The following is a 26,399-nucleotide window of genomic DNA, read 5'->3' on the forward strand; positions in this document are numbered from 1 at the left end:
TGAATAATATTTCAATTTTTGAATGGTTGTTTTATTTTTTGACCACATAAACATTTGAAAATCACCTCGTTATGTGATTATTTAACGCGAGGATGTGTGAATAACATGGATAATATATATATCATAAGACAATTTATGTGAATAACGTTAATTTATACGAATTTTTATCAGTAGAGCTGTTTATGGATCGTGTCGTCCATTGAACCCGATATATCCCGCCCGCAAAATAAGGGGGTACGGACAAGAGATTTTAGGAAAATTACATAAGTCTTGCCCACTAACCCGTTCCAAACTTGCTAATCCGGATTTGTCCGTGGGTCAAAAATTTTAGAAGGTTATGTATAATCTCGTTCTTGAAAGTAGGATAAGAGCAACTCCAATGAAGAACGATGATATAACGTAGTTTGATTTGACACATTGATTTTTCAAGCTATCCTACTTTTTATCTATGTATCGCTTCAACACGGACTAAACATTTTGTAGCTTGTATGAGTTCACATTTTTAATTTTATCCAATAAGACAATTTATTTTTTTTTTTTTTTTTTTTTTTAAAAAAAAACAATTGTCAAAAACTGCATTATTTAATTCGATTTAACATGCTCAACTAATAAATATACGGGCAACCATAAAAACAAGCATAAAAGTTAAGTGTGTTTTGTACAAAGCTCATACAAATTTAAAGTTCGATGTCATGAACTACGACTCAAAATATAACTAACTACAAGACCCTACGACTGAGAGACGTATTAGAAATATAATTACTAGAGATTCAATCAATCATTAAGAATTCAAAGTTTACAGATCAAAAGAACACCATTATTGGTTTTTGACCGTGTGAATTAAACAAAATACAATAACTTTTTTCTGTTATACATGATACAATAAACTTTTTGAATTTTTGGTCTACTAATTTTATTATGGTTTTGTTATGAAAATGAAAAAAACACTCTTTAAACCGCTCCTGATGATTATCACTTACAAATATTGCCGAATAATTACTTTTAGAGAACAAACATAACAGTGAATAACATTTAAATCACTAAAATACTTAACTCAAAAAAAAAAATCACCAAACTACCGAATTGAATTTATCGTAAAAATCTCAACATAAAACACATTCAAGCGTAGAATATTAAATACGTAAGAAATTATAATACGGAATTTATTTTCGCAGTACAATTTTTACTCATTGCAGTACTTTTTACACTAATTTTTCCATTTGTCTACCCCTGAATAAAAAACATGAACTTAATTCTCTCTAATTTCTCTCTATGGTTGATCCTTCGCCTCTTTCAATCTCCTTCAAATTCTTCAATTATGAATGATAATTCGAGTATAGAATCCGTATTCAACTCATTATTCTCTTATATAACTAATTAAATTGACTCTTTGTATGATTTTGTATTCTTTTAATTAATTAGGGTTTATGTTAAATTAATTATGGGTATGGGATGGGGGTATTCGTGTAGTTGATACCGGTGAGAAGGACGAATATATGTGGTATGTGGTGGCCAGCGATAAAGACGAATACTACTTATAAATTAAAAAATTGCACTAACCGTAGGAATATCTATGTAGTACACCCCCAACCCATATGACATCACCCTGGCCCACCCACCCCTGCAACCTTGCTGTCGGCACGCAGTCTGGCTGGCTGGCAAACTCTTTCTTCCGCCGATGACCATATATCGGCAACAGTCGCTGTAGCCCATAGCCCCCATGAGGTGGGTGAAATTAGAGAGAATAAATTAGGGAGAAATTAGAAAGGGGAAATGGGAAATGGGAGGGGAAAATGAGAGGGGTATAATTGTCAATAGTGTACTGAGTAAAATATGTACTGCGAAAATCAGAACCCTTATAATAAAGTATCAAAAATCTAAATGAGACAACAAAATTATTTTTTCGTGTTTAATAAATAAAAAATAATAAAAAAAAAGAGAAAAAAAAGAGGTTTTAGAAAAATCCAAAGATTGACACTATATAATTAACTAACCGTTACCCAATCACACACAACATAACAGAATCCGTTAGAAAAATCCCAACTAACTTTCCCTCCTCTCTGTTTCTTCATTAAAACCCCCAAAACAAGAACTTGAACAACAATGGCGGAATCATCTCCATCTCCTGATTCTCCATCAAAAGGAAAGAAAGTCACCATTATCGGACCGTCACCCGAGAAAAATAAACCCACATCCAAAGACAAAGGGAAGGGAGTACTAATCCATGACTTCCACTTCAAACTTCAACCCTCCACCAAATTCCGTCACGCCATTGCAGCTCTCTCAAACTTCCACTTCAATCCCTCCAGAAAAAGGTCTCTTAGAAGTCGACGATTCCGGTTTATCCATCACTGTCTACAATGCCACTCAATCTGAACCCGGTTGTGAAGAGGAACAAGTTTACGGTTTTCTTCGATTATATCCCGAGTTCTTTAATCACTTTGAATGCATAAATCCGGTTTCTAAGATGATTTGTTTGGACCGCGTGTTAGTATCTCTGACTTTTGTTAAAGATGAATGGCTTCTCTCTGTTTTCTCTCGCCATGGCTCTGATCTTGTCACCTTCGCTTTCGAACCCATCGATAAAAGCAGGGGCGGAGCCAGAATTTCAAATATGGGGTAGCGAAAAATATGCATTGCAAATATATGACAAAAAATACCTCCCAATTCGGTTTCTCCATCTATTAACTCGTCACCCGAGAGAGTTGAATCAGTTGGATTTGGTGTATGTGTATCATCATTGCATTGTCTTTTTGCAAAAAAACTCGTAATAGTCGGCGTACTAATTCTCTTCATCCCTGAAATTCAACAAGATTTAATATTAAAATACAATTTTAATCATTCACTACAGTACGATAAGTCCCTGATAACACTTTATTTTACCGAATTTTAACCCACATTTCGTCTCTTATTCCATCTAATTAATAACTCGAATTAGCTTTATTCACCCATTTTAGTATAAATAATACTTTAGACGATTAGTTTTAAATAGTTAATATTTTATAATATTTTTGGATATTAGTATTGCTTTTATCTTTTTATTTTGTAGGTACTAAGTCCGACTAAGAAAAGCGGATCAAAACGGGCCAAAGGAAATGAGCTGCGTAATAATTTGTCCCCTCAATTTGCTTGTACACTGTTTCCAATCAATTTTCTAAGACTTGGGCTGCTTTGAGCTTGGAAATGTGGGCTTCATTGCGTTGGGAGCAGCCGTCAATTCGGGGGGACACAAGCAGAGAACAAAGACGGGAGTAGAGAGTAGAGGAGATGAGGGTAATTTAATTTGTTCTTCCAAAAATTCCAATAAAAATTCATCTTTTCTTCATTGTTCTTAGATTAGATTAGTTTTATCTCTTCGAATTTACAAATTGTATGAAGATCTACAATCTTGATCTCTTTTAATACAAGTTTGGTATTAATTTCTTCTCTCTTTTTCTCTTATTGTTATTTTCATTATTGTTATGTTTTAGTTAGTTTAATCACTTACAGTCCCCAACAAACATACCCAAATCATAAAATCATGGAAGGTTGAACCGAAATTCATGAAAAGCTAAGAACTTGATAGCAATCCTCAACTAAATACAGAATGCTCAACAAAAAACAAGTATTAAAACAGCACATATAATCCTGTAATTCTAAATAACCAAGTTAAAATCATCAAATTTCATACAAAGATAAAAACTTCACACGAAATCTGCAAATCAAAACCCCAAAAAAAAATTCAAAAACCATACAAAACCCAGATCATTTTAGCACATTCCATACAAAGATTCAAACTTAAACAAATTTGTAAAATATAAACTAAATAAAAAAAGATGATTTATACATACCTCAAATGAAAGAAAAGAAAGATAGATGGATGAATTGGGGGTTGTGCTTGTGCAGTTGTGCGTAAGATTGATGGAAAAGTAGAGAAAAATTAGTATAATATTAGGAAAGATAAAATATTTGAGAGAATAAAGGAAGATTGAAAGTCAGTTGGAGTGTTGGACAGTTGGCTTGCCTTATTTGTGTTATATTTTATTTAAAAGGGGTAGCATAAAAAAAATATTCTCTTTTTTTTTTTTGAAAGTGGGGTAGCATGTGCTACCCCATGCTACTATACTACCTACGCCACTGGATAAAAGTCAGTTCTTCCATACTTTTCTTGATTTATTTTTCATCATAAATTGATTTTTTTAATTATATTTACAATTGAAGTAACATTGCATTGAAGTCTCTGTTTTTATTGGATATGTTGTGGGTTATTTTGATATCTTGTATGACTATTGTCTTAAATTCTTCGGGTTTTATCGAAAATGAGACGGGTTCAAAAAAATAATAATATTGGAAATTCTATATTTCATTACTTTTTAGTCAATTTAGTCTGTAACTCCGATATTCTCGATTTCTTAGAAATTCTATATTTCATTATATTTACATTTGAAATAACAGTGGATTGAAGTCTCTGTTATTGGCTTAATTTTTTCGGGTTTTATCGAAAATGAGACGGATTCTTAAAAATAATAATATTGCAAAATTCTTTATTTCATTACCTTCAGTCAATTTAGTCTGTAATTGTGACATTTCTTGATTTTTTTGGGTAAAATGACTGAAAATTGATGGATTTTATTGTTCAATTAAAACGATTTAAATTGCTAATTATGATATAAATTCTTTATTGCAATTTGTTTTTCTTGGTAGTTTTGTATATTAAGATTGCAGTTTGTGAATGCAGATGAAGTTCCTCGTGGTATACCATCAAATGTCGAATTAACCGATGTGAATCCGGAATATCCAAGGTTTCCTGATATCATCTATGGCTTTGAGGCATCTATACTATCTTCTCAGTTAATCCCCCTTATTACCGACCTTCTTACACTGCCACCCGATTCGCTACCCGACTTTGGTGAGTATTTTGTTCATTTACATTTTAAGATTCTATGGATTTTCTATGCTTTACATTTTAAGTACTATAATTCGATTTTCTATGCTTAGTACTCCCTCTGTCCCGCTCATTTGTTGTCCTATTCCATTTTTGGTATCTTCGTTATTTATTGTCCTTTCTATTTTAGGATTGCATTTGATGAGCAATTTGATCTTTCACACTCAATTTGGTCCACTTGTCATCTTATAATTGGCCTACTCCTCTTTACTCGTCTCGAGTGGAGCCTTATCTAGATATCTCTAATCGACTCTTTGATTTGGAATCAAATGTTGCAGTGACATTAGATTTGCAGAAGGCATCAGTGAGGCTGACAGTTGGAGAAAAGACAGTGGAGAAGGCTGCTGACAGGAATGAACTGTGGTTTGTGTGGCCATACTGGGAGACACTAAGGAGAGCAGCGTCTACGTCAAAAGAGTGTTCGGTATACCAGACGACAGAGCCACCTGAGAACCTCATGCTGCTGTTCAAATTCACTGACCCTGATGATACAATTACTTTCACAAGGGGTACTTACAGCTGTAACAAGAAAGTCAGCTGCCTCGCTTTCTTAAGCGCCCTAACCTGAACGCATTACATTCAACTGCTGCTGTATGCGCGCTACCAGTTCTTTCTGATCACAATTCACAACTGAGGATAGTAGTTTAGTTAAGGTTGCGATTTTATGCATGGTTTTTGTCGGTTAGTCTTTGATGCATACGTAACAGGTATACTTGTAGCCTAGTAGCTAAAATGTCTGTTACTTATGCATCAATCAGACTTCTGATGATAGAATAATTGCATTCCAAGTTTCAGATTTTGGGTAATATTTCTAGGAGTAGTTGATTGCTTGATTTTCGTCTGCACAACATTGTGACAGCATGATCAAGAGTCTTATTTTCGTCTTTTGGTTCTTTTTTGTATGATTGGCCTTTCTGTTTCTCCATTTTGAGTTTTTCAGCAACTTTTTCTAGGTATCTTGATCTTCTCACTCTTATTATCGGAACAAAATAAACATATCTACACAGCATGCTCTCGTCTAACGTGATGTATAGAGCTCGGGCATAAGCAGCCGTAACCATGGATAAATTTGCGTTTATCTGGGAGCCTTTGAAGATCTTTAGTACAGGAGAACGGTATGGGTTGGGGTTTGTTCCCGACCCTTTCGTCTCCTGTTGTTATTTTTTTTCCTTTAATTGAGCCACAAAAATAATGAAATTAGCGCACTATGTAGCGGGTATTTGAAGGTATGGCCAACAACGAAACCAGAAAAATTTCTTTCTGGCGTCCTGATTAATATTTAAAATCTATATACAGATAAAAAAGTTATAAATTTATTTTTTTAGTCTGAAAGTTAGATAAAATATGCAAAAAAAAAAAATAAAAAAAAAATCTGATTCCGGTGTCCGCGCACCCCGGAATGTTGTTAGTAGATCCGCCGATGGGTATGGCCGGATTCCATCGTGTCGTATGAGCCGTATCCACTGTCCAGTGAAAAATGGTGCCAGGCGAACTGTAGCACCGCGGTAAGGACTGATTTGAGCAAAATTCGTACTTTAGTCTCAATTCGGTCCAGGCCGATTTAATATCACACGCCTAAATATTGGATAAGATAACATGAAACACAACATACAAATACTGACCACATAAAAGAATAGTAAACAGAAAGGGAAGCATAGCAGAAAAACAGAAAAATGGCCAAGGCCATCCAACTGAGTTCAGCTAAGAACATCAACACATTAGAAACTCCATTCTACTTAGCACACCCGAAATCGTCTTCCCCGAAAATCATCAAACTCATTACAGCTACCAAAAAAGTTGATGGCCCTTTGGTAAGCCCTTTTTGTTCTTCTTCTTCTTCTTTGGGTTTGAGTTTGTGATAATATGAGTTTAATTTCTGGTGACTATTATATTGGATTAGATTGCAAAAAGGGCCTCAAAAGTGCGACGTCGAGTGATCACCATACCAGCAGCGTCCACAGGAAGATATCCAGGGAAATGGACTTGTGAGTACCTTATTTCTCTAAAGGACCTTCAGTTACATGATTTAGCTGAAGATGGACGTAAAGGCACCGAGGTTTTCGTTACTCTTTCCCTACATAAGGTCATTTTCTTTACTCCCTCCAACTCAACCGGTTCTTTACATTTGTACATTTAGCTGACAGCTGCATGATTGATTTGGGCACAGCATGCAGGGTTTGGCCTGTCAGTAGAAGGTAGAGTGATCACAAACATTGCCAGAAAATGCAGTAGTTGCTCTTCTCCTTACTGTAGAAAGGTACACTACTCTTCAATAATTCTTCAGTGCAGTAACCAGGGGTGTTGTTTATTTGGTTTCGTCTTTTGTTTTCAGATCGACACAAGCATTAGAGTTTGGGTTCTACCCAATGATGGAGATGACTCATCAACCTTGCCAGAGATTGGCGGCGATGATCCATCTGTAAGTCTCACGTTTTCGCTGTCATTCAGTCAACCAGTAGTTTAAACTTTTAGTTGGGACGATATATATCAACAGTATGAAATTGGGTGCAGGTAATCTATGTTAAACCAGGTTGTGAAGCTGACCTAGACTCCCTCATACAAGATACTATACGGCTTCAGATTGCTGTTAGGGTAAGCATCTTACATCATGCCTAGGTAATAAGGAGATTCATCCACCTGATCAAAACAAGGTAAGTAGTCATACTAAGGATAAAATGATGGCCCTACAGGCACTGGCGGAGCCAGAATCTTTTACCTGTGGGGTCTATTTTAATGTAATTGTTAATCATTTCTTATTACGGGTTCTTAAAGACATAAAATTTTCAGAACGGACAAATTTTAATGATAAAAAACGTCAATTGTTGGAAAGTACCATATATGTGGCTGCCACTGCCTACAGGCTACGGGGGCAGTCGTCTTCTGGCAATGAAAAAAATAAAACTCTTAGTTAAAGTTGAGGGTTTTACAGGTTCCCCAATTGCATTAGTTGTTTTCTTCACTGAAAATTTTGCTCCAAGATTTGGCATTGCATTTGAGTAATTTGTCAGCAATGACATTGTATATATGTAGGAGACTTGTTCAGAGGAATGTGCAAACGCAGAGCCAAAGTTACACTGTAAGCATTCTGTAAACCATTTACAAAAACTGAGGCATTCCATAAGTTAATACAGTTGCCAAGATGCAACTGCATCACCTGACTAACAGACTAAACTATGTGTGCAGATATAGGCGATCAGACGACAGCATCACTAGATCAAAGGTGGTCGAAACTATTGCATCTACGAAAGGCGATTCAGTGACACAAAATATCATAGACAGTGTCAGATACTAGCCGGATCAGTTCAGTTTTGCTACGAATAAAAGCGGCCACAACTCACAAGACATACAGGTTGGAGTTTGGACAACATTCATGGAAGATGGGTGTTTCTCAGTTGTCAAAGGCTCAAAGCACTCTGAAAAAACTGAAAATCCCATTGTATATTGTACTACAGGATAACTAAAGCAATTACTCCTACTTTGTATAGCATAATATGTACATTATCGGTGATATTGTGTTTCAGTATCACCCTTTCACATTAGAACGTAGACTCTATACATTATATGGGCTCTACATGTAATATTGAAACTTATTACCATCCAATGACGCCTTATCATTATCGTAGTTAAAAAAACCGTATATTTTAAAACTAGTTGCTAGCTTTCATTGTAATAAAAGTAATAGTGAAACGACATCATGGATGACGTTAATTAACCACCATTGCCACTTGCTAATTTCTTGGAGTTTATAAATGGAGAGCAGATGTAGAACTAGTACTAGTGTTATAAACTTTATGTTTTTTATATGCTTAGGTCATGATATATAGCAGTAAGCCAGTAACCATACTCTTTTAACTTTTATGATCTTATCATTTGTAATACATAAAAATAATAATAATAATAATAAAAAAAATAAGGCAAGATGAGTACAGTAGAAGACGTTGAAATTGTAATTGTTGGTGGTGGAATTTGTGGATTAGCTACTGCTCTTGCTCTTCACAGGTGGTCTTCTTTTGCTTTTTTCTCTGCAATTAGACTCTATACAGGTTTTTTTTCTTTTTGGCTGTATATCACTCGGTTTGTCCGGATTCGACCCGGGTAAGAACCATCTGGGCGGTAAAACGGTAAAGCTCTCCCTCATGAGTTTTAACACGGCTACCTTCACAGGGTTCGAATACAACACGAGATTTAATTGGGTCGTGTTTGAATTAAAGAATTCATAACCCATTTACATGTGACGAACATGAACCTGACATAACCCGATGTGTTACCTGCCAAAAGATATAGTACAGCTTTTTTTACCCTTTTTATTAGGGTTTTCTTCAGTATCTTGAATTCCGTTTCCTAATTTGGGAATTATAACAGCTTGGTTTCTGGGTAAATACTATACTAGACTCCTCACATAAACTAGGAGTAACAATTTCTTGAGTTTTTGGTGTTTTTCATATCCTCCTTTCACTATCTCTCTCTAGACTCCAAACCCTAGTTAAATTATAAAAGAAATAATGGTGGTGAAATTGGTTATTTCACCGTCTCTCTCGGTAATTTCATCAGCTTTACTGTGAGAGGTGCCGGTGAAAATGATGAAATTGCCGAGAAAACGGTAAAATAACCAAGTCATACAATCATATTTTATACATGGTTTCAGAGCCACTGTTCAAATCTCACCACCCTTGATTCTAAGGTAGAATATTAACACCAGGTATGAGAAGTTTGTCACACTTCTAGCGCAGAAAGGGCATTCATGTGGATGACATGTTAGAGTATAAAACCGATCCTCAAACACCAACCATTAGTTTAAGCTTTTGGTTTTGGTTGAGATGGTTTCTTGACTTTATCATCATGTGACTAAAGGAAGAAACATGGTTGAGATGGTTTCTTGACTTTATCATCATGTGACTAAAGGAAGAAACATAATTACTTGAGATACATGTACTAAAGTGTTACTACAAAGCGTCTTGCTTGTGACGGTCTTTTCGAAGAGACCTCTCACAGCCCCTCCCCACTTGCCCTCCCCACTTGCTCTTTTGTCTCACGTCTCTTCAAAGTGACGGATTTTGTCCGTCAGAAATGAGAATTTGTGGTGTTACTATATGGAAGGATAGTAAACAAAGGAGCTAGTTAGCGAATAACAAACTAGTCCTACCGGATGACCTTTATACTAGCGGTTAAGACAGGAGGTATTCTGAACATTAAGTCAGAGTCCGAATTAATTAACTTGGATGAACTGATCACAAAATGCAGGAAAGGAATAAAGAGTGTAGTGTTAGAAAGGTCTGAGACATTAAGAGAAACAGGAGCAGCTATCGGTGTGTTTCCTAATGGGTGGCGTGCTCTTCACCAGCTTGGTATTGATTCCTCTCTTCGCTCTACTGCCATCCCTATGTTACGGTATTTACTCCCATTTCATTTGCTTTCCTTGAAAATTATTAAGTCATTCAGGGGATTTCAAGATACATTCGGGTAGTACATGTCGGTTCAGTCGAGCCTTCACTTGAAAATTATCTGTATTTATGTTTTTAGTTTCGGTTCTAATATAATGTGCTGTAAGGGTTCTTCAGGGCTGTTGATACTTGGATTGACAAAGGCACGGTGCGAGAAACCCCATTTAGGTAAAATGTCTATTCAATTTTTATGCAAGATCATCCATGTTTTGAATTCAGTCAATGTGCTGTAAGGTATCTTCAGGGCTGTTGATACTTTAGTGGTCGTTACTCGTTTATACCGCCACTGGTTGTTTTATAACTCGGAGAGAAAGAGAGAAATAGGGTGCTGTTTAAAGTACTATATTGATGGATTCTGCTACTCAAATTATTTGATACTGATAAATGAACCATCTCAATTCTCAACCAAAACCTTAAGATTATGGTTGAGGCCCAACAATTATATTTATTCCTATTACGCCCCCTCACTCGAGTGCCCATTGGGCTCGAAGAGTGGTTAGTGCACAGGCCCCCTCATACCATGTGCTGAATTTCCACTTCGTGAGTTATTGGAAGCTGCCAGGATTTGAACCCGTGACCTTTGATCACTCTGCCTTTGATACCATGATAGATGAACCATCTCAACCAAAACCTTCAGGTTATGGTTGAGACCCAACAATTATATTTATTCCTATTAGATACTCCGTATATGGCGAAGGGTGCCATTTTGATAAAAGGAATGCTATGTTTTCCCAGCACAGGAGAGGCTCGTTGCTTACGGAGAAATGACCTCATTGAAGCTTTAGCCAATGAACTTCCTTTGGGCGCCATACGTTTTGGCTGTCAAGCTGTGTCTGTACATTTCGAAACATCTACTTCTACAACAGTCCTTCAGCTCCACAGTGGAGGGTCAATTAAGGCTAAGGTACTTCCGTTTTGATTATATGCTAACCATGCATGATCATACAGCCTGTAATTATCTCTAAACTAGCTAGTTGGATAAAATGTAGGTCGTCATAGGGTGTGATGGAGCAAACTCGATGATCGCAAATTTCATTGGCTTAAAGCCTACTAGACCATTCTCTAGATCTGCAGTCAGAGGCTTGACTGTTTATCCAGATGGGCATGGCTACAATCCTGAGTTCTCGAGAATCCGTAAAGGTAAGCATTTAGTTGGAAGAATCCCAATTGATGACAAGACAGTCTACTGGTTTTTTGTCCTGCAAGGAACTCAGCAAGGTACAAACTCGCTTTCTCGAATTCATTTGACATTTTCATTTGTTTATTTGATTAACCATTAACTAGTTTAGATCTCATGCAATGTATGTACGGTATATTATAGAATTTTACTATTTAGTGTATTATTTATGAAATTTAAATTAACTTTTTTTTTTATATTTCTCATCGTTATATTTTGATTTGAAAAATCAAAATCAAAATCGTAGTAATCGTGAAATGAGTATTTCAATGACAGTTTTTCTATTACCAAGAAATTAATGGTGTTATTTTATAAAATTTTACTGATAATCAAGGAATTTTTTTAGTATGATTCTTCAAAAAAAAAAAAGAATTCTTTTTTATATCCTGAAAAGACCGGAGATAAATTTGTGTAGACGGTTTAATACAAAATGTTATAAATATATAAATCTTAAAGATTATGTGTATTTTAGCCCACCATATTTATATAATATGCTAAAAAAAACTAAACCTTATTTTAGGAAATATATTTAGGCGGGAAAATTTAGAGTTTCAGCTATTCTTTTAATAAATAGGGGATTAAAAGCAAAATTGTGGTGTCACAGATGCAGAGATATCAAAAGATCCCGAATCCATCCGAGAAATGTCCTTAAACATGGCTTCTAGTTATCCAAAAGACATAGTGGAGATGATAAAGAACAGTGAGCTTAGCTCATTGTCCCTCACAAGACTAAGATATCGCGCACCATGGGACTTACTATCTGGCAGTTTCCGTAGAGAAGCTGTAACAGTAGCTGGAGATGCTTGGCATGTTTTTGGCCCGTTTCTCGGCCAGGGTGGCTCAGCTGCTTTAGAAGATGCCGTTGTGCTTGCTAGATGTTTTTCAAAGAAGATGAACAATTTTGGTGAGTCGAGAATCGGTTTGTCAGAAGAAAAGGCTAGAGAAGCATTGGATGAGTATCTGAAGGAAAGGAGGTTTAGAGTACTACAGTTGTCTCTTCGGACACACCTTACTGGTTCATTGCTGGTAGGAGATTTGTCTTTCTTGTCGCGGTTAGTGTGTTTGGTGCTCATGGTTATTCTGTTCCGTGACCCGTTGAGGCACACTAGGTTCGATATTGGCCAACTCTAAGGCTTTCTATTCCGTGACCCGTTGAGGCACACTAGGTTGTGCTGTGCAGTTCGAATGTTTTTCCAAAATGGGGCGTAAACACAAACAAATTAACGAAATAGGTTGAGTTTCAAAGTATTTACCCAAAATGGGTCCACGTCATCATCGAAGTTAGGCTCGGATTCAAGTCGCTCTCCCGCTCAACGACCTTACCCAAAGTGTCACTTTATGTCCACCCAAACCTCAGTATGGTACTTAAACGGCAAGTCGCTCCGGGAGTGAGCGATTTGAGCTCAAATCGCCTACCCCCACGGCGACTTTGGTGTTTGCAAAAAAAAAAAAAAAAAAAAAAAAAAGGCTGTTAAGGAGAGTCGAACACAGGACCTTCCACAAAACTAACACTTATTCAATATTACCTAACCATCCATGCAAGAAAGTTTATATGATAAAGGGAAGTGATTAAAGATAATATTGAGTAATAGTTATTCAAGTCCCAAAACACATTTATTGCTGTTAGTATTAAATATAGAAATTTAATCCCCTTAAGAAGACATCACTTTACACTTGGTGTTATGGTAAGGGGTGTGAAAGAAGTGTGAGCAGATTTCGTGTTCCATTCCCATAAGCTACAATTCACTTGTCTTTTTTTTTCTTCTTTTTTCTTCTTTTTTTTTTTTTTTTTTTTTTTTTTTTTTTTTTGGCCAAGTCGCCCAACCCGAGCGTTTTTTCCTTCAAGTCGCTCTCCCGCTGAGCGACCTTAATCCTGAACCTACCATCGCCAAAACCGAGCCTACGTGGACCCATTTTTGGTAATTAGTTTCAAAGTTACCCTATTTCGTTAAATTGTTTGTTATTAAAACCCATTTTGGAAAAAAATTCGTGCAGTTCACTGTAGTGTTGTCTTAGAGCTACACAAGACATCACACTGTGAGAGGCATTTTCAAGGGGTACCGAGTCTACCGACCAGTGAGTGCATTTGTACCCCGTTCAACAAATACTAAAATCGCACTAATTTCGAAACATACATAAATATCTCTCTGAATTCCGTGCATACGCCAATAAAATCAAGATATACTCATTTAAGCTCGAAATTAATGAAACCTACAAACTACAAAGCATCCAAATCTAGCTTAAAATGCTTCTGGTATGCCATATGATGAGACGGTTTTAGTACAATATACGAGTGTCGATTTAGGTGAATAATATTAAGCCAGATTATATTGCGATGGTGATTTTTTTTAGACCTAATTTCAGTTCAGTTCAATTCAACTCTATATAGTCTAGTTGAGTTCAGTTCAACTTCATTAATTAACTCTCACTTCAATTCAGTTCAACTTCATTAGGTTCGGTTCATTTCAGCTTTTTTCAGAGGAAAATAACATAACCTAAGTTGGGCATTTAATTATCCTGGCTGCTAAAGGTCGTCGACAAATTACTAAATATCGTCGACAATTTTAATGAACTTCCTAATTTGCCCCTCCCTCACACTCCCCCTAATATTTTCCTTTTTATTCAAAAACTACCTATCACATTCCAATTTTTGAAAAAAAACAACCCGAGTCAGATTTTGAAGAAAAAAACCCGACACAAACGTATCGACCGCATCTTTTCCGTCACGAATTCAAACATTCAACAAGGTATGTGATTCGGGATTAAATTTTTTTTGTAGTATTTTGCTTAGTTTGTAAATGTGTGACGGAATTAGGATAGATGCCAAATTAGTGACGGAATTAGGATAGATGCTTTGATTTCAATCGGATTTAGGCGTGTTAAGCGAAAATCAAACGCAATTATCGTAACAATTAATCGAAAAAAAAAAAAAAAAAAAAAAGGAAACACGGAATTCTGGGCTGGGACGAGGAACTTCTTCGTCCAAGACCAGGCCCAGACGAAAGAAGATCTCGTCTCATATGGGCTCTGGACGAAGGAAGTTCTCGTCTTGGCTGGATGTTGGACGAAGAATTCCTTCGTCTGGCCCTTTTCTCGTTTTTTTTTTTTTTTTTTTTTTTTTTTTTTTTAGAATATCTCGTCTTGTTTTGTTATATTTTTTCCGTCTCGTTTTGTCGATGTAAAATATAAATTAATTATTACTAATAAACTTCTTTTGGTGATATTTTGTTTTTATATTTATTTTTTAATTTACTTAAACTTATATTTGTAAATTCTTTGTTTTATTAATTTAAGTAATCAAGTTGTTGTAAAATAATTTTTGTTGCGTCTCGTTTAGTTTACGTAAAATATTAATTAATTATTATTAATAAACCCCGTTCCGGGTTATTTTGTTTTTTTTTTTAATTTTTAATTTACTTAAACTTATATTTATAAATTCTTTGTTTTATTTTTTGAATAGATGGCCGGTGGAGGAAATAACCGTCAAGTTCGAGCTCGAAAGGGGCTCCAGTTTGAGTCTGAGGTTGGAGATGGTAGTACCGATTCGTGGACTGATGAGCGGATGGAGGAGGAGCTGGTTGGTGCAGTGATGTGATAGGTGAGGAGGAGGCGGGTATTGAGCGAGTGCGTAGGGTGCCACGTAGACGGACTGAGGAGGGGCGTTTCGAGCGGAAGTCGGATGGTAGTTCTAGTAGTGTGGTGGCTCCGAAGAAGAAGTCGGGTAAGGATGTCTCTTGGTTGATCGATCATCGTGTTCCTGGTGGTCCTGACTTTCCCCACGTGATTCCTAGCTTCGGGGGCCACATTGCCAACACCATATGGGCGACTCCTAATGAGGTTGGTCGACCAGTTTTGACGGGTTACCACCGGTTTGGTAAGACGAGGTTGTTGAGTTGTTAGCCACTCCTCCGCCGTTAAGACTATTTATGACCAGTGCATCGGTCTTTCTCACCTATTAGATTCCATGGCCGAGAATTATAACATGCCCCTTATTTCGCTTTTGTTGAGAGATGGCAACCCGACACCAACAGCTTTCACATGCCTTTTGGGGAGATGTCCATACTCCTTCACGATGTTGCGCGAGATCTTAGGCGTTCGGGTTCTTGTAATCTGTTGTAAGGTGGAGAGTAATGACGGGACGTTGGCGGATCCCCTTATGTATGTATGTGGCTTCTTTGGGATTTCATCAGAGAAGTTGAGGTTGCCGTTAAACTCTACTAAGAAGGTCCCTATTTACAAGAGTGGGGGTATATTGGTAGATGCGGTTGTGAAACGGCGAGAGCTAATTGTGATGTTGTTTTTGCTCAGGGGTTTTTGGCTGTGGTGTTGGGGTCGACACTTTTTGTCGACAAATCAGGTGATAGGTTACGTCCTCAGTTGTTTCCTTTAGTGTATGATACTGATGGTGTACACGACTACGCTTGGGGAGCCGGTGTACTTGCCTTCATGTACCGACGATTGGGGTGGCTTCACGTCTTTGGTGTGAAGACTATTGGTGGTTGCTTGACCTTGTTGCAATCGTGGATCTATGAGTATTTTCCTATGTTCGGACCCGGTCCACCTTCGGCAATTGACCCTACTCAGCCTCGGTCGTGTTCTTGGAGATCCGTTGGTCCTTTCGCTCAAAATGCGGAGAAATTGTTGGAGTATCGGAGGTTGTTAGATGGGCTTACTTGTGCTTCCATTAGGTGGGATCCGTACGGGCCGCGTCGGGGAGGAGTATCATCCTCGTACTTTGTATACCGGTTGTATTCGTTTCATGGACATAGCGGAGCCGTACCGGCTGATCGGTGTTTACGACAGTTTGGGTATGTGCGAGATCATACCCAATCCCATTATGAGATTGACAACGCATCGTCCCGCCGGGTTTAGGGTACGAGGTTAGTGTTGGGGTTGGGAGACCGATCATCTTTGGGATTGCTTTGGCGGGATCACGTGGTTCGGCTTTCTCGTAAATCGAGACCGCTAGCTTCCGGGTGAGACGGGCGGTATGAGGCTTGGTTTAATGGGAATTCTCACCCGTTCATCATTGATCCCGACCACCATGATGCCCCCCCGCCACATGAGGATTTTGATATTCCCGCCAAGTAATAATATTACTTACGTTGTTGTAATAATCGATATAATTTTCTTCTTGTTCCTCGATAATGTTTATAATGTTCTAGTTGTTCTTGTCAATTTGCAGACCGCACGTCTTTGTAATGTTTCGATTTTACGAGGCCAAAAAATTAAGGATGACAAGAAACAGCTTGCCTTCCTCCGCAAGATGATGAAGAACGTCGGCCCATTGATTGAGAGGGTGGGGATATCATACGTCGGCGAGGACCTCGTCAAACACCCGTGATGTTGTTCAGCGTAGATCGGATGGTGTGTACACGATAGCGACGAAGAGGATGATAACTAGTTTGTGTTTGTTTTCATTTATGTTGTACGGTTTTGAAGACATTTTTTATGTTGGATGATTATGTTAGTTGACTATTTTAACGTTGTTTATTTCAAAAAACATGACGGTTTTAAATTAAAAATTTCTCGAATTTCTTAAATTTCTTAAATTTCTTGAATACATAAAAATCGATGCAAATTCATACATTTCTAGAAATAGTAACTACTTCATGACAATGGCCAACATAATGAAAACAAACAAATACAAGATACACTTGAAATAAAACTTCATCATCCTTGTCATTTCCGAAATCTCCTTTTTTATACCTATCACTTGTTCTTTCATGACATTTCCACTTGATGCATCATCACCTTCATCTTGACATGCTATATTCAACTTTTTTGTTATTGTTAAATGATCTTCAGTCAACCACGACACAAAACGATCGCAAGGTACGCACTTAAAAAAAGCTTTCTTCGGATTAGTAGTTGTCCCGGAAATCATGATGATAGCGTTTCTTTTACAACGATTGCAAATTTGATTCTTAAAATCAAGGCCTTCAATTGGTCGGGTTCCCCACATTGAGGATGATGTTGACATAAGTAAAGATTTGAAGAAGAAGATGATTGGAAAATAGAAAAGGTTGAAGATGAGTGCAAAATTACAACATTATGTAGATGTTTATATAGGGAAAAATGTGACCGTTATAATTCAAATGTGACCGTTATAATTCAAATTTTACCGTTATAATTCAAAAATAGCCGTTATAATTCAAATGTGACCGTTATAATTCAAAATAGCCGTTATAATTCAAAAATAGCCGTTATAATTCAAATGTTACCGTTATAATTCAAATGTTACCGTTATAATTCAAAATAACCGTTACAATTCAAAAATAGCCGTTATAATTCAAAATAACCGTTGTAATTCAAAAATAACCGTTACAATTAATAGGTTATAAATAGGCCATTATATGTCAATTTCAATCACAACATCCAAATCATCTTCACTCACTACAATACTAATTATTAACTCACAACATCCAATTCCAAAATGTCGCTGACCTTCTGGATCGTCAAATGCAGAAATACAACATATCACCCAATTGTACATCGTAGCATAACCATATAGATCGAAACTGTCCATCCAATTACCCGAGCCACACGGTATCTGATCCATAAATGTAATTCTAGCTACCTCCGCATCAAATCTCGCTGGGCCATAGATATGATCACGGTAATCGGGACTACGAATTTCCCTAAGTAAATCTGTTCTAGCCATCGTGAAATGAGATTGGTCACCCCGAACAGCATGTGAGATAACTCGAAAACCACAATGACCGTCTCCGTAAGGATTAAACCATGCTTCTACATACTCGTGAAAAAATGAAGGCAGGAAGTCACGATAAGGAAAATACCTCAAATCACCAATGGTGTAGTCGACCTCAAGAGGTGCGCAATGAGTTGTGCCGAAACTCCCCGTAGTCGTGGTAGCAGTGGTAGACGGTGTACCGGGGCCCGTTTGAGTGGACCGGGGGGTTCTATATGGAGTAAAACGAACCGACGGAGTAGAACGGGGAGTAGACGACGAGTAACAGAACCGTCGGAGTAGAACGGGGGGTACTAGACGGAGTACGTTGGGAAGACGGAGTACGTACTCGAACCCGTGCACGCGCATGCTCAACGGCGGACGGATCTCTACGAGTTCCCCTACTCGGACGTCCTCTAGGGTTCTCGTTCACCCGAGACTCGTTTACATCCTCCTCTTGCGGATGTATCTGAGAGTAAAGGGCATCGAACATGGATGATCTCATACTCGGATCTGCATTCCGAATTTCATCGAATAACTCCTCCAATCGATCATCGTCACAAGTCGGCATTGCCTCCGAACCATCGTACTCTAACTTCCTCCAAAATGCATGTAAAACATCAACAGGAACCCGAGATCCGTTTCTAGCAATGCGATGAAGTGAACAAGCACATAACAAACCAAGTGTAGTAGCCTTTACACAACCGCAATCGATCATCAAGGCATCTTCCGTCATCTTGGCACCCCTTTCGAATTCTTCACGCAATTCAATGATGGCATTCTTTGATATTTTATAGGAAAGCCTGGAAAATAATCTCTGAATCCCCGTCAACCGCTTCGTTCTAAATAACTCCAACAAGTGTCGGATCTCAACATGTTGCGTTTCCATCAAAGAATGAAACCGAATCCAGATGCTATCAACTGCCAGTTTCGCGCTATTCAGCCATCTCTTCAAATTCGCATGAGCCGACTCAACCCGGGATGTAGAAGTATTCCCAAAATGACTTATCTTGTTCGTTCTATACTTGACCCATTTTTCCAAGTGCGGGAACCATTGCCTCTCAATATAAGCCGCCACTCCCGCCCATTCCCTTGCCAATTTGCCCCATGCAACATTAAACTTTTCTTCGGTTTCCGCCTCGACAACCGCAGTAAACAAAGTAAAGGTTACGTGCTTAGCCCAACCATCCTGACCCGTGATATCAAGTGCTTTCGTCTCCACGTTAGAATATATATGCCAAAGACATAGCAAGTGAGACGAATCCGGAAAAACAATGGGAATCGCGTTCAACAACCCTCCCTCGCAATCAGTAACAATAACATTAGGTTGAACGGCATCATTTAGCAGGGCCTTCAGTTTCCGTAGGACCCACAAATATTTCTCCTCGGACTCATGCGTCACAAGAGCATACGCGATGACAAAGCTCTTCCCGACGGGTGTGACTCCAACCATCTCAACAAGCGGAAGACGGTATTCATTTGTCTTGTACGTGGAATCGATCTGTACCACATAATAGTATGATCGAAACATCTTAACGGCCGGATGAGACATGAACACGTGGGTTAGCTCGTCGGTCTCCGATCGGTGACCCAATAATGAACGTATTATCTTCGAACCGCAAGTGCTAACATCTCACAGTCTTGGGTTTCTCCCTTCTCTTTCCTCGGCCCTTACTTTCTGAGAACGGTTGTAGATTTGTCGCCGATTAGGTCTTGACTTTTCCGGATTCCGCTGATGCAAACCCGCACTAATAATTGCCGGTCTAACGTGAGCTCTAACTTGGGCATCGATATAAGCCAACTCCTCGTCATCAAGCTTTGCAAAGTATCTGTCGCCGTCACAATACAACGTTAAACCATGATTATGAAACCCGGATCTCATCACAAGCTGCCACTTATTCTCTTCTAATTCAACAACTTTCATTGAAAATTTGCAATTGCACCACGCGGTAGCGGTGTTACCCCTCATTAAAGAATCGGCATCCTTATTTACGGGACCTTTTCCACCCATCCGACAAACAAAATAACGTTGTCTCAAATTCGTGTTACGACCAACTTTCTTGTTGCTTGCTTTTTTTATACCAAACCCGAGTCGGAGCCCGATCTCATATGCCCAATTAAACGCTTCAAAGACTAGATGCAAAAAATGCGGTTGTCGTAAAATGATCTGAGTAATCAACACCGTCTCCATCGTTAATCACCTGCGCACGCATTTCAACAAGTTAGTTATTAATTCAATTATTTGCTACGGGACTAGTCGAAGTAAATATAAAATAATATAAAATTAATACAAACACGGTAATAAGTTATTTTTTACAAAACGAGTCGGAAATGTTAAAGATAAAAATTTCATATAAAGACGGTAATTAATTAATTCAATTGTTTTATAATACAAAAACGGCATTTAATTATTTTGTACACAACGAGTCGGAAATAACGGAAATTAATTATAATTATTTGAATTGTCGGAAACTATAAAAAATAAAAAAATTTAATACAAAGACGGAAATTAATTATTATATACAAAACGAGTCGGAAACAAAAAAAAAACAAAAAAAAAAAAAAAAGTAACGAGAAACTCTAAAAAAAAAAAGAAAAAAAAAAAAAAAAAACAACATTGGGCCAGACGAAGGAATCCTTCGTCCAACTCCAAGCCCAGACGAAGGAATCCTTCGTCCAAACCCATGAGGAGACGAGCCCCTGCTTCGTCTGGACTGGGCCTGGGACGAAGAATCCCCACGTCTCAGCCCAGTTCCGTGTTATTTTTTTTTTTTTTTTTTTTTCAATTGCTTTTTCATATAAATCCGTCACAAATTCTATCATAATTCCGTCTACATTCATGGCATCTATCCTAATTCGGGATTCAAACGATAATAAAACATAAATTTTTAACAAAACTAAATCGTAAACTAACCTCGTTACTATCTTCATTGTTGAAATCGTTGTTAAAATCGTTCCCGTTCATGTTGTTAATTACAAAACCCGACTTTTTTTTTTTTTGGTTTGAAATATTTTAGTGAGACGGTGACTTGTGTTTTAGTGAGACGGTAATTTCATTTCTGTTTTGAGACGGAAATTGCATTTTGGTGAGACCAATATGGAGTCATGATATGGAGGGCAAACTTGGAATTTTACGTTAATTGTCGACGATATTTAGTAATTTGTCGACGACGTATAGCAGAACCCTTAATTATATGATGAGTGTACAAAAAGAAGCCCAAATTCAATCGGCTTGAGAAACAATGTTAAGTGGGCTAGGCAATTGATGGAAAGGGCCGATGTTAAAAGAAGACTACCAATGTTACGTAGGTTGTAAATAACCGTTTTAAGACGCTACCTCCGTTTTAAATAAGGTTAATTGATTAAGCAAATCTATATAGTCATCTGAATTGCTATGAAGTATCCTATACTTTATAGGGGCGAACCGTCATACTATAAATAATGATATCAATAAGAATAATAATCGTAATGTTGAAATAAACTGAATCAATCAATCGAATGGTGAAATTTGAATCGAACTTAATAGAATCAAAATTAAGTCCAAAAGAATACTACGAAATACCATCAGTATTTATCATCGTTAAAACACAATAATCTAAACAAATAATAAAAACAACAATCATTTGAATAATAAACAATTTTCTAATTTTTAGTAAGTATTGATACAATTATCAACTTAATGTTCAAATATATGTAACAAACAATGTAGTTATATATGCGAATTTTTTTCCAAAATGGGGCGTAAACACAAACAAATTAACGAAATGGGTTGAGTTTCAAAGTATTTACCCAAAATGGGTCCACGTCATCATCGAAGCTAGGCTCGGATTCAAGTCGCTCTCCCGCTCAAATGACCTTACCCAAAGTGTCACTTAATGTCCACCCAAACCTCGGTATGCTACTTAAAGGGCAAGTCGCTCCGGAGTGAGCGATTTTAGCTCAAATCGCCTTCCCCCACAAATGACTTAGGTGCTTGCGGAAAAAAAAAAAAAATAAAAAAAAAAAAAAAAAAAAAAACGATTCTGTGAGTCGAACACAGGACCTTCCGCAAAACTAACACTTATTCAATATTACCTAACCATCAATACAAGAAAGTTTATATGTTAAAAGGAAGTGATTAAAGATAATATTAAGTAATTGTTATTCAAGTCCCAAAACACATTTATTGCTGTTAGCATTAAATATGGAAATTTAATCCCCTTAATAAGACATCATATTACATTTGGTGTTATGGTAAGGGTTGGGAGAGAAATGTTATTAGATTGCGTGTTCTATTCCCATCAGCTACACTTCACTTGTCTTTTTTCTTTTTTTTTTTTTTCTTTTTTTTGACTAAGTCGCCCAGCCGTTGAGCGTTTTCCCCTCAAGTCGCTCTCCCGCTAAGCGACCTTAATCCTGAACCTACCATCGCCAAAACCGAGCCTACGTGGACCCATTTTTGGTAATTAGTTTCAAAGTTATCCTATTTTGTTAAATTGTTTGTTATTTAAACCCATTTTGGAAAAAAATTCTATATATGCAAATAAATTTCATGTGGTATGCTACGTACAAACTGCATTTTACATTTCATAAATTTAGTTAAATTCCCAAAAGCAAATAAATAACTAATTAACCATACAAATTAATAATACAAAATAATTTCTTATATTTTTCCCTGAAAAAGAACCAATTCAAGCTACTTATCATATCCCCAGAAATCCATTTCACCACGTAAAGAAAGCTGTTGTTGTTGTTGATTAATGTCATGTACCGTAGACGATAAATCATTACCATTATTATTATTATTACCACCCTGTACTTCATCATCTTGCGGATGTCCCACAACCGCACGATCAAGCATCGTCCATTCATTAATCCCTTGATGATGATGAGGATCAGACGGCTCGGCCGCCATCTCCAAAGTGGGCCCGGCCTCAGGACCAGATTGGTACAATAGCTGGTGAGGATGGTGTGAAGTGGTAGTGTAGTCAAGGGGTGTAATCTGGTGTGGGTGAGTATAGGTTAGGAGACCAACCCCAAGGTCAGGCTTATTATTATTATTATTATTATTCATGTATAGGTCAAATGTAGATGAGGTTGCTTGTTCGTTACGTAACATGAGATGGTGGTGATTATGGTGATGGTGGTATTGTGTGTTTGTGTGATCTCGCGGAATGAACGGTCGAGATTGGTTGTTGCTGCTTGATCCTGTTATTAGGAGTTGATGATCTGAATTTGTGCTTGATGTTGTTGTTGTTGTTCCTTGTTGTTCTCCTCCTATTTTGAATAGGTTTTTCTTCTTGAACACTCTACATACTACCCATCCATCCTCCTATATTATACACAAAAAGTTTAATTATTCCAAGTTTTCATTTAACAATCAAAGTGTTATATGACGGGATTAATCTGAGATCAGGTAGAGTTTAGTCGCTATTAATTTTGAGATATCACAATATAACATGCATCTTATTATATAGATACTTGCATTATGACATTCAGGGGCGTTTTAAGTCAAATAGAGCTCTCTGCTCCACAAGAAAAATGAGGCCCCAAGATTTTGATTGAATTACATCAATAAAGCTTGTAAATTTAATGACCAAATTCGAAGGCCTGGTTCCCATGCTCGTGGCTGAACGGGGACTTAGACACCTCTGATGACATTATCTAGACTATATATTTAATGAAAACTCCATACATTTTTAAAATCTCACATGTATCGGATTTAGATATTTTTCTAGGAGAACTCGCTTGCTTGTACTTTTCAATAATCACAGGACTTGTCTATCAATAATCTTGACTAGGTTTATTTGTTCTACAATTTTTCATTGCACCATTGTTCTTATACCATTTTTCTCATATTTCCCCCCAAAAAATGTATCAAATTGAGTCGATAAATCTCAAATTAGCGTGGCATTTGTTTATTTTTTCCTACTAATATTCTGAAGTACATGACATTTGATACGAGTTCAATAGGGAATATCTTTTGAATGTGTAAATAAAATAGATGAACGACTTACATTATTAGTAGAATGAGGGTCATCACTGTCTTCTAAACGATACTCGTGCATAATCCAATCCGATTTTTGGCCATGGGGAGCTCTACCACGATAGAACACAAGAGTTTTACGCATACCAATCTTTTTAAATGTATTTCTGATGCATTTGTCTCTTCCTGTTGCTTTCCAAAATCCTGCATTTGTTGCTCTATTTGTTCTTGATCCTGTTGGATATTTCCTATCCTTATGGCTGAAAAAATACCATTCATTTTGTGGTGTTGTTCCGATCTTACACCTCTCTGTCAAATATAAATATATATAGTTTTAAGATTATTAAATCGTCATTAGAAATGTATAATACATTAGTTTGTATTATACTTGTATGTAATATGCTATAATGCACATACAACTAAGTATTCAAAAATAAAACTAAATTACATACCAGGAAAAAAGCACAAACATCCGAAGAAAAATTAATATTATTACTCCCTCCTTTCCAATTATTTGTTTACATTTGATTGAAATATGTCTAATAGCTAATATAAAAAGTAAACAAATGACTGAACGAGGGAATACTTTTTTGAACAATTTTAGAAAAACTGCATCTTAAGCTTAAGATTATTGGAGAATAATTAAAATTTTGGGAGTACTTTTGGAAAATAGTACTCCATCCGTTCCGGTCATTTGTTTACCTTTTCCATTTTAGGGTGTCTCAGTCAATTTTTTTTTTCTATTATGAGAATGCGTGCTATAATGAGCATTTCGATTTTCCACACTTAATTCGGTCCACTTGTAAATTGTCATCAACTAATTGGCCCCTTTTCTTTGTATTTGTGTGGAAATCAAAGGTAAACACATGACCGAAACGGAGGAAGTAATAGACAGGCAAATTGTTTGAATTTTTCATTATGATCTTTCGTTATTATAACTTATTTATCTTATAATTTTAACAAGTTATATACACAATTAAATCAGGCGAAGAAGATAATGCACTAATTATAGATCAATCATAATCATACTCACTATGAATTATGAAAGGAATTGTTTGTTGAAATATATGTTCTAATTTACATAAGGTGAAATATAGTATGGCCCTAAGTTGTAAGATTATATATGTCGAAGAATTGATCACTTCTAAACTCATTTCATGATTGTTTAAGATAACAATAATTCAGGTAAAATAAAATTAATTTTGAGTAATTAGCATATTACAATTCAGTCTATAGTGGTGATAATTTTTTAGATTCTACTTTTAAAATTCTTCACATATTTAAGAGTTAAGACAAATGAAAAGAATTCAAGTGAACACATAATTATTAGGATATATTAGGATACTATATATGTAACAAATTAATAACAAACAAAAAATAATCAAAATTAAGTAAAAGATGACTATAATATTAAGTGAGCATATATAAATATGTTTATAACGTTTCAAAATCAAGGGAGCTAGCTTTGTATAAGATGACGGTGAGAGCACTCGCAGTGAGGGATTACTTACTGTTGTCAACGGTGGACACTCCGATCACAAAAAAAAAAAAAAAAAAAAAAAAAACATAATAATATTGCACAAATTTGTTAAGAATTGTAGAAATAGATAATAAATAATTTTGTTATAGGCAAAGAATAATAATGGAGTTTGTCTAAGCCATAAACATACCTTGAAGATCCCAAGGTTCCATCTTGTTCAAATCAACCTCCCTAATAACATCCATATCAAACTTCTGAAACGAAACCTTCTTCTTAAGATAATAATGCAACAACTCTTCATCCGTCGGATGAAACCTAAATCCCGGCGGAACTCCACCGTTGCTCGACGACCCCATCCTCGCTCTAAGAAAACTCAAGTTAAAAGGAATCAACGACTTTCAAGTTACAAATGTTGTAATACAACCAACCAATGATTTATTTGTGCTTGCATTTGCAGTTAAAGGAAGCTCTTATAATTGTAGTAAACAACGTTAATTATAATAATAATTTTATTAATATTAGTTAATAAGTACTCTCTCCGTTCCGGTCATTTGTTTACCTTTATGTGTCTTTGTGTTAGATCTGTCTTGAATTGTTAGTCGCAAATTCGAACGACTATGACGTATCTGTTATCTGTATTAGGCTATAGTTCCGTTTTGGGCATTTTCTAGGTTATTCTGTATTAGGTCTTAGAAAGTATTATGCATATCATATCGTTCTG

The 26,399-nt window shown here is 36.6% G+C and overlaps 5 protein-coding genes across 8 annotated transcripts; 3 read left to right on the forward strand and 2 right to left on the reverse strand.

Annotated features, from left to right (window-relative positions):
• The first annotated feature begins 4,162 nt into the window (after positions 1-4,162).
• LOC141649274 (uncharacterized) lies at positions 4,163-5,846 on the forward strand. The gene is made up of 3 exons (XM_074457986.1): positions 4,163-4,259; positions 4,718-4,888; positions 5,203-5,846. The coding sequence occupies exons 1-3, from the start codon at positions 4,235-4,237 to the stop codon at positions 5,490-5,492; spliced, it is 486 nt and encodes a 161-aa protein (XP_074314087.1). The 5' UTR covers positions 4,163-4,234; the 3' UTR covers positions 5,493-5,846.
• A 671-nt stretch (positions 5,847-6,517) lies between these two features.
• Positions 6,518-8,460, forward strand: LOC141597267 (large ribosomal RNA subunit accumulation protein YCED homolog 2, chloroplastic). Of its 2 annotated transcripts, none has more exons than XR_012522728.1 (7): positions 6,518-6,735; positions 6,825-7,007; positions 7,092-7,181; positions 7,257-7,343; positions 7,436-7,575; positions 7,955-8,000; positions 8,108-8,460. XR_012522728.1 is itself a non-coding variant. In XM_074417655.1 (7 exons), exons 1-7 carry the CDS (start codon positions 6,598-6,600, stop codon positions 8,182-8,184), a joined length of 702 nt encoding a protein of 233 aa, XP_074273756.1. In that variant the 5' UTR covers positions 6,518-6,597; the 3' UTR covers positions 8,185-8,460. The 2 variants fall into 2 exon arrangements, 1 of the variants encoding a protein (XP_074273756.1); XM_074417655.1 differs by having other exon boundaries at positions 7,436-7,516.
• Positions 8,461-8,779: 319 nt separating this feature from the next.
• On the forward strand, positions 8,780-12,757 carry LOC141597246 (monooxygenase 1-like). 3 transcript variants are annotated; one of them, XM_074417636.1, is made up of 6 exons: positions 8,780-8,923; positions 10,166-10,312; positions 10,483-10,533; positions 11,101-11,269; positions 11,355-11,583; positions 12,147-12,755. In XM_074417636.1, exons 1-6 carry the CDS (start codon positions 8,844-8,846, stop codon positions 12,671-12,673), a joined length of 1,203 nt encoding a protein of 400 aa, XP_074273737.1. In that variant the 5' UTR covers positions 8,780-8,843; the 3' UTR covers positions 12,674-12,755. The 3 variants fall into 3 exon arrangements, with proteins under 3 accessions (XP_074273737.1, XP_074273745.1, XP_074273728.1); XM_074417644.1 differs by having other exon boundaries at positions 8,837-8,923; positions 11,106-11,269; XM_074417627.1 differs by lacking the exon at positions 8,780-8,923 and having other exon boundaries at positions 10,056-10,312; positions 12,147-12,757.
• Positions 12,758-17,894: 5,137 nt separating this feature from the next.
• On the reverse strand, positions 17,895-19,785 carry LOC141634137 (uncharacterized). The gene is made up of 2 exons (XM_074446440.1): positions 18,561-19,785; positions 17,895-18,292 (listed from the first exon to the last, which is right to left on the reverse strand). Exons 1-2 carry the CDS (start codon positions 19,783-19,785, stop codon positions 17,895-17,897), a joined length of 1,623 nt encoding a protein of 540 aa, XP_074302541.1.
• Positions 19,786-22,908: 3,123 nt separating this feature from the next.
• LOC141649320 (protein BEARSKIN2-like) lies at positions 22,909-26,034 on the reverse strand. The gene is made up of 3 exons (XM_074458024.1): positions 25,869-26,034; positions 24,230-24,507; positions 22,909-23,544 (listed from the first exon to the last, which is right to left on the reverse strand). Exons 1-3 carry the CDS (start codon positions 26,032-26,034, stop codon positions 22,909-22,911), a joined length of 1,080 nt encoding a protein of 359 aa, XP_074314125.1.
• Between the last annotated feature and the right edge of the window lie 365 nt (positions 26,035-26,399).

Source organism: Silene latifolia, chromosome 1 (genome assembly GCF_048544455.1).
Source record: "Silene latifolia isolate original U9 population chromosome 1, ASM4854445v1, whole genome shotgun sequence".
Taxonomy (NCBI): domain Eukaryota; kingdom Viridiplantae; phylum Streptophyta; class Magnoliopsida; order Caryophyllales; family Caryophyllaceae; genus Silene; species Silene latifolia.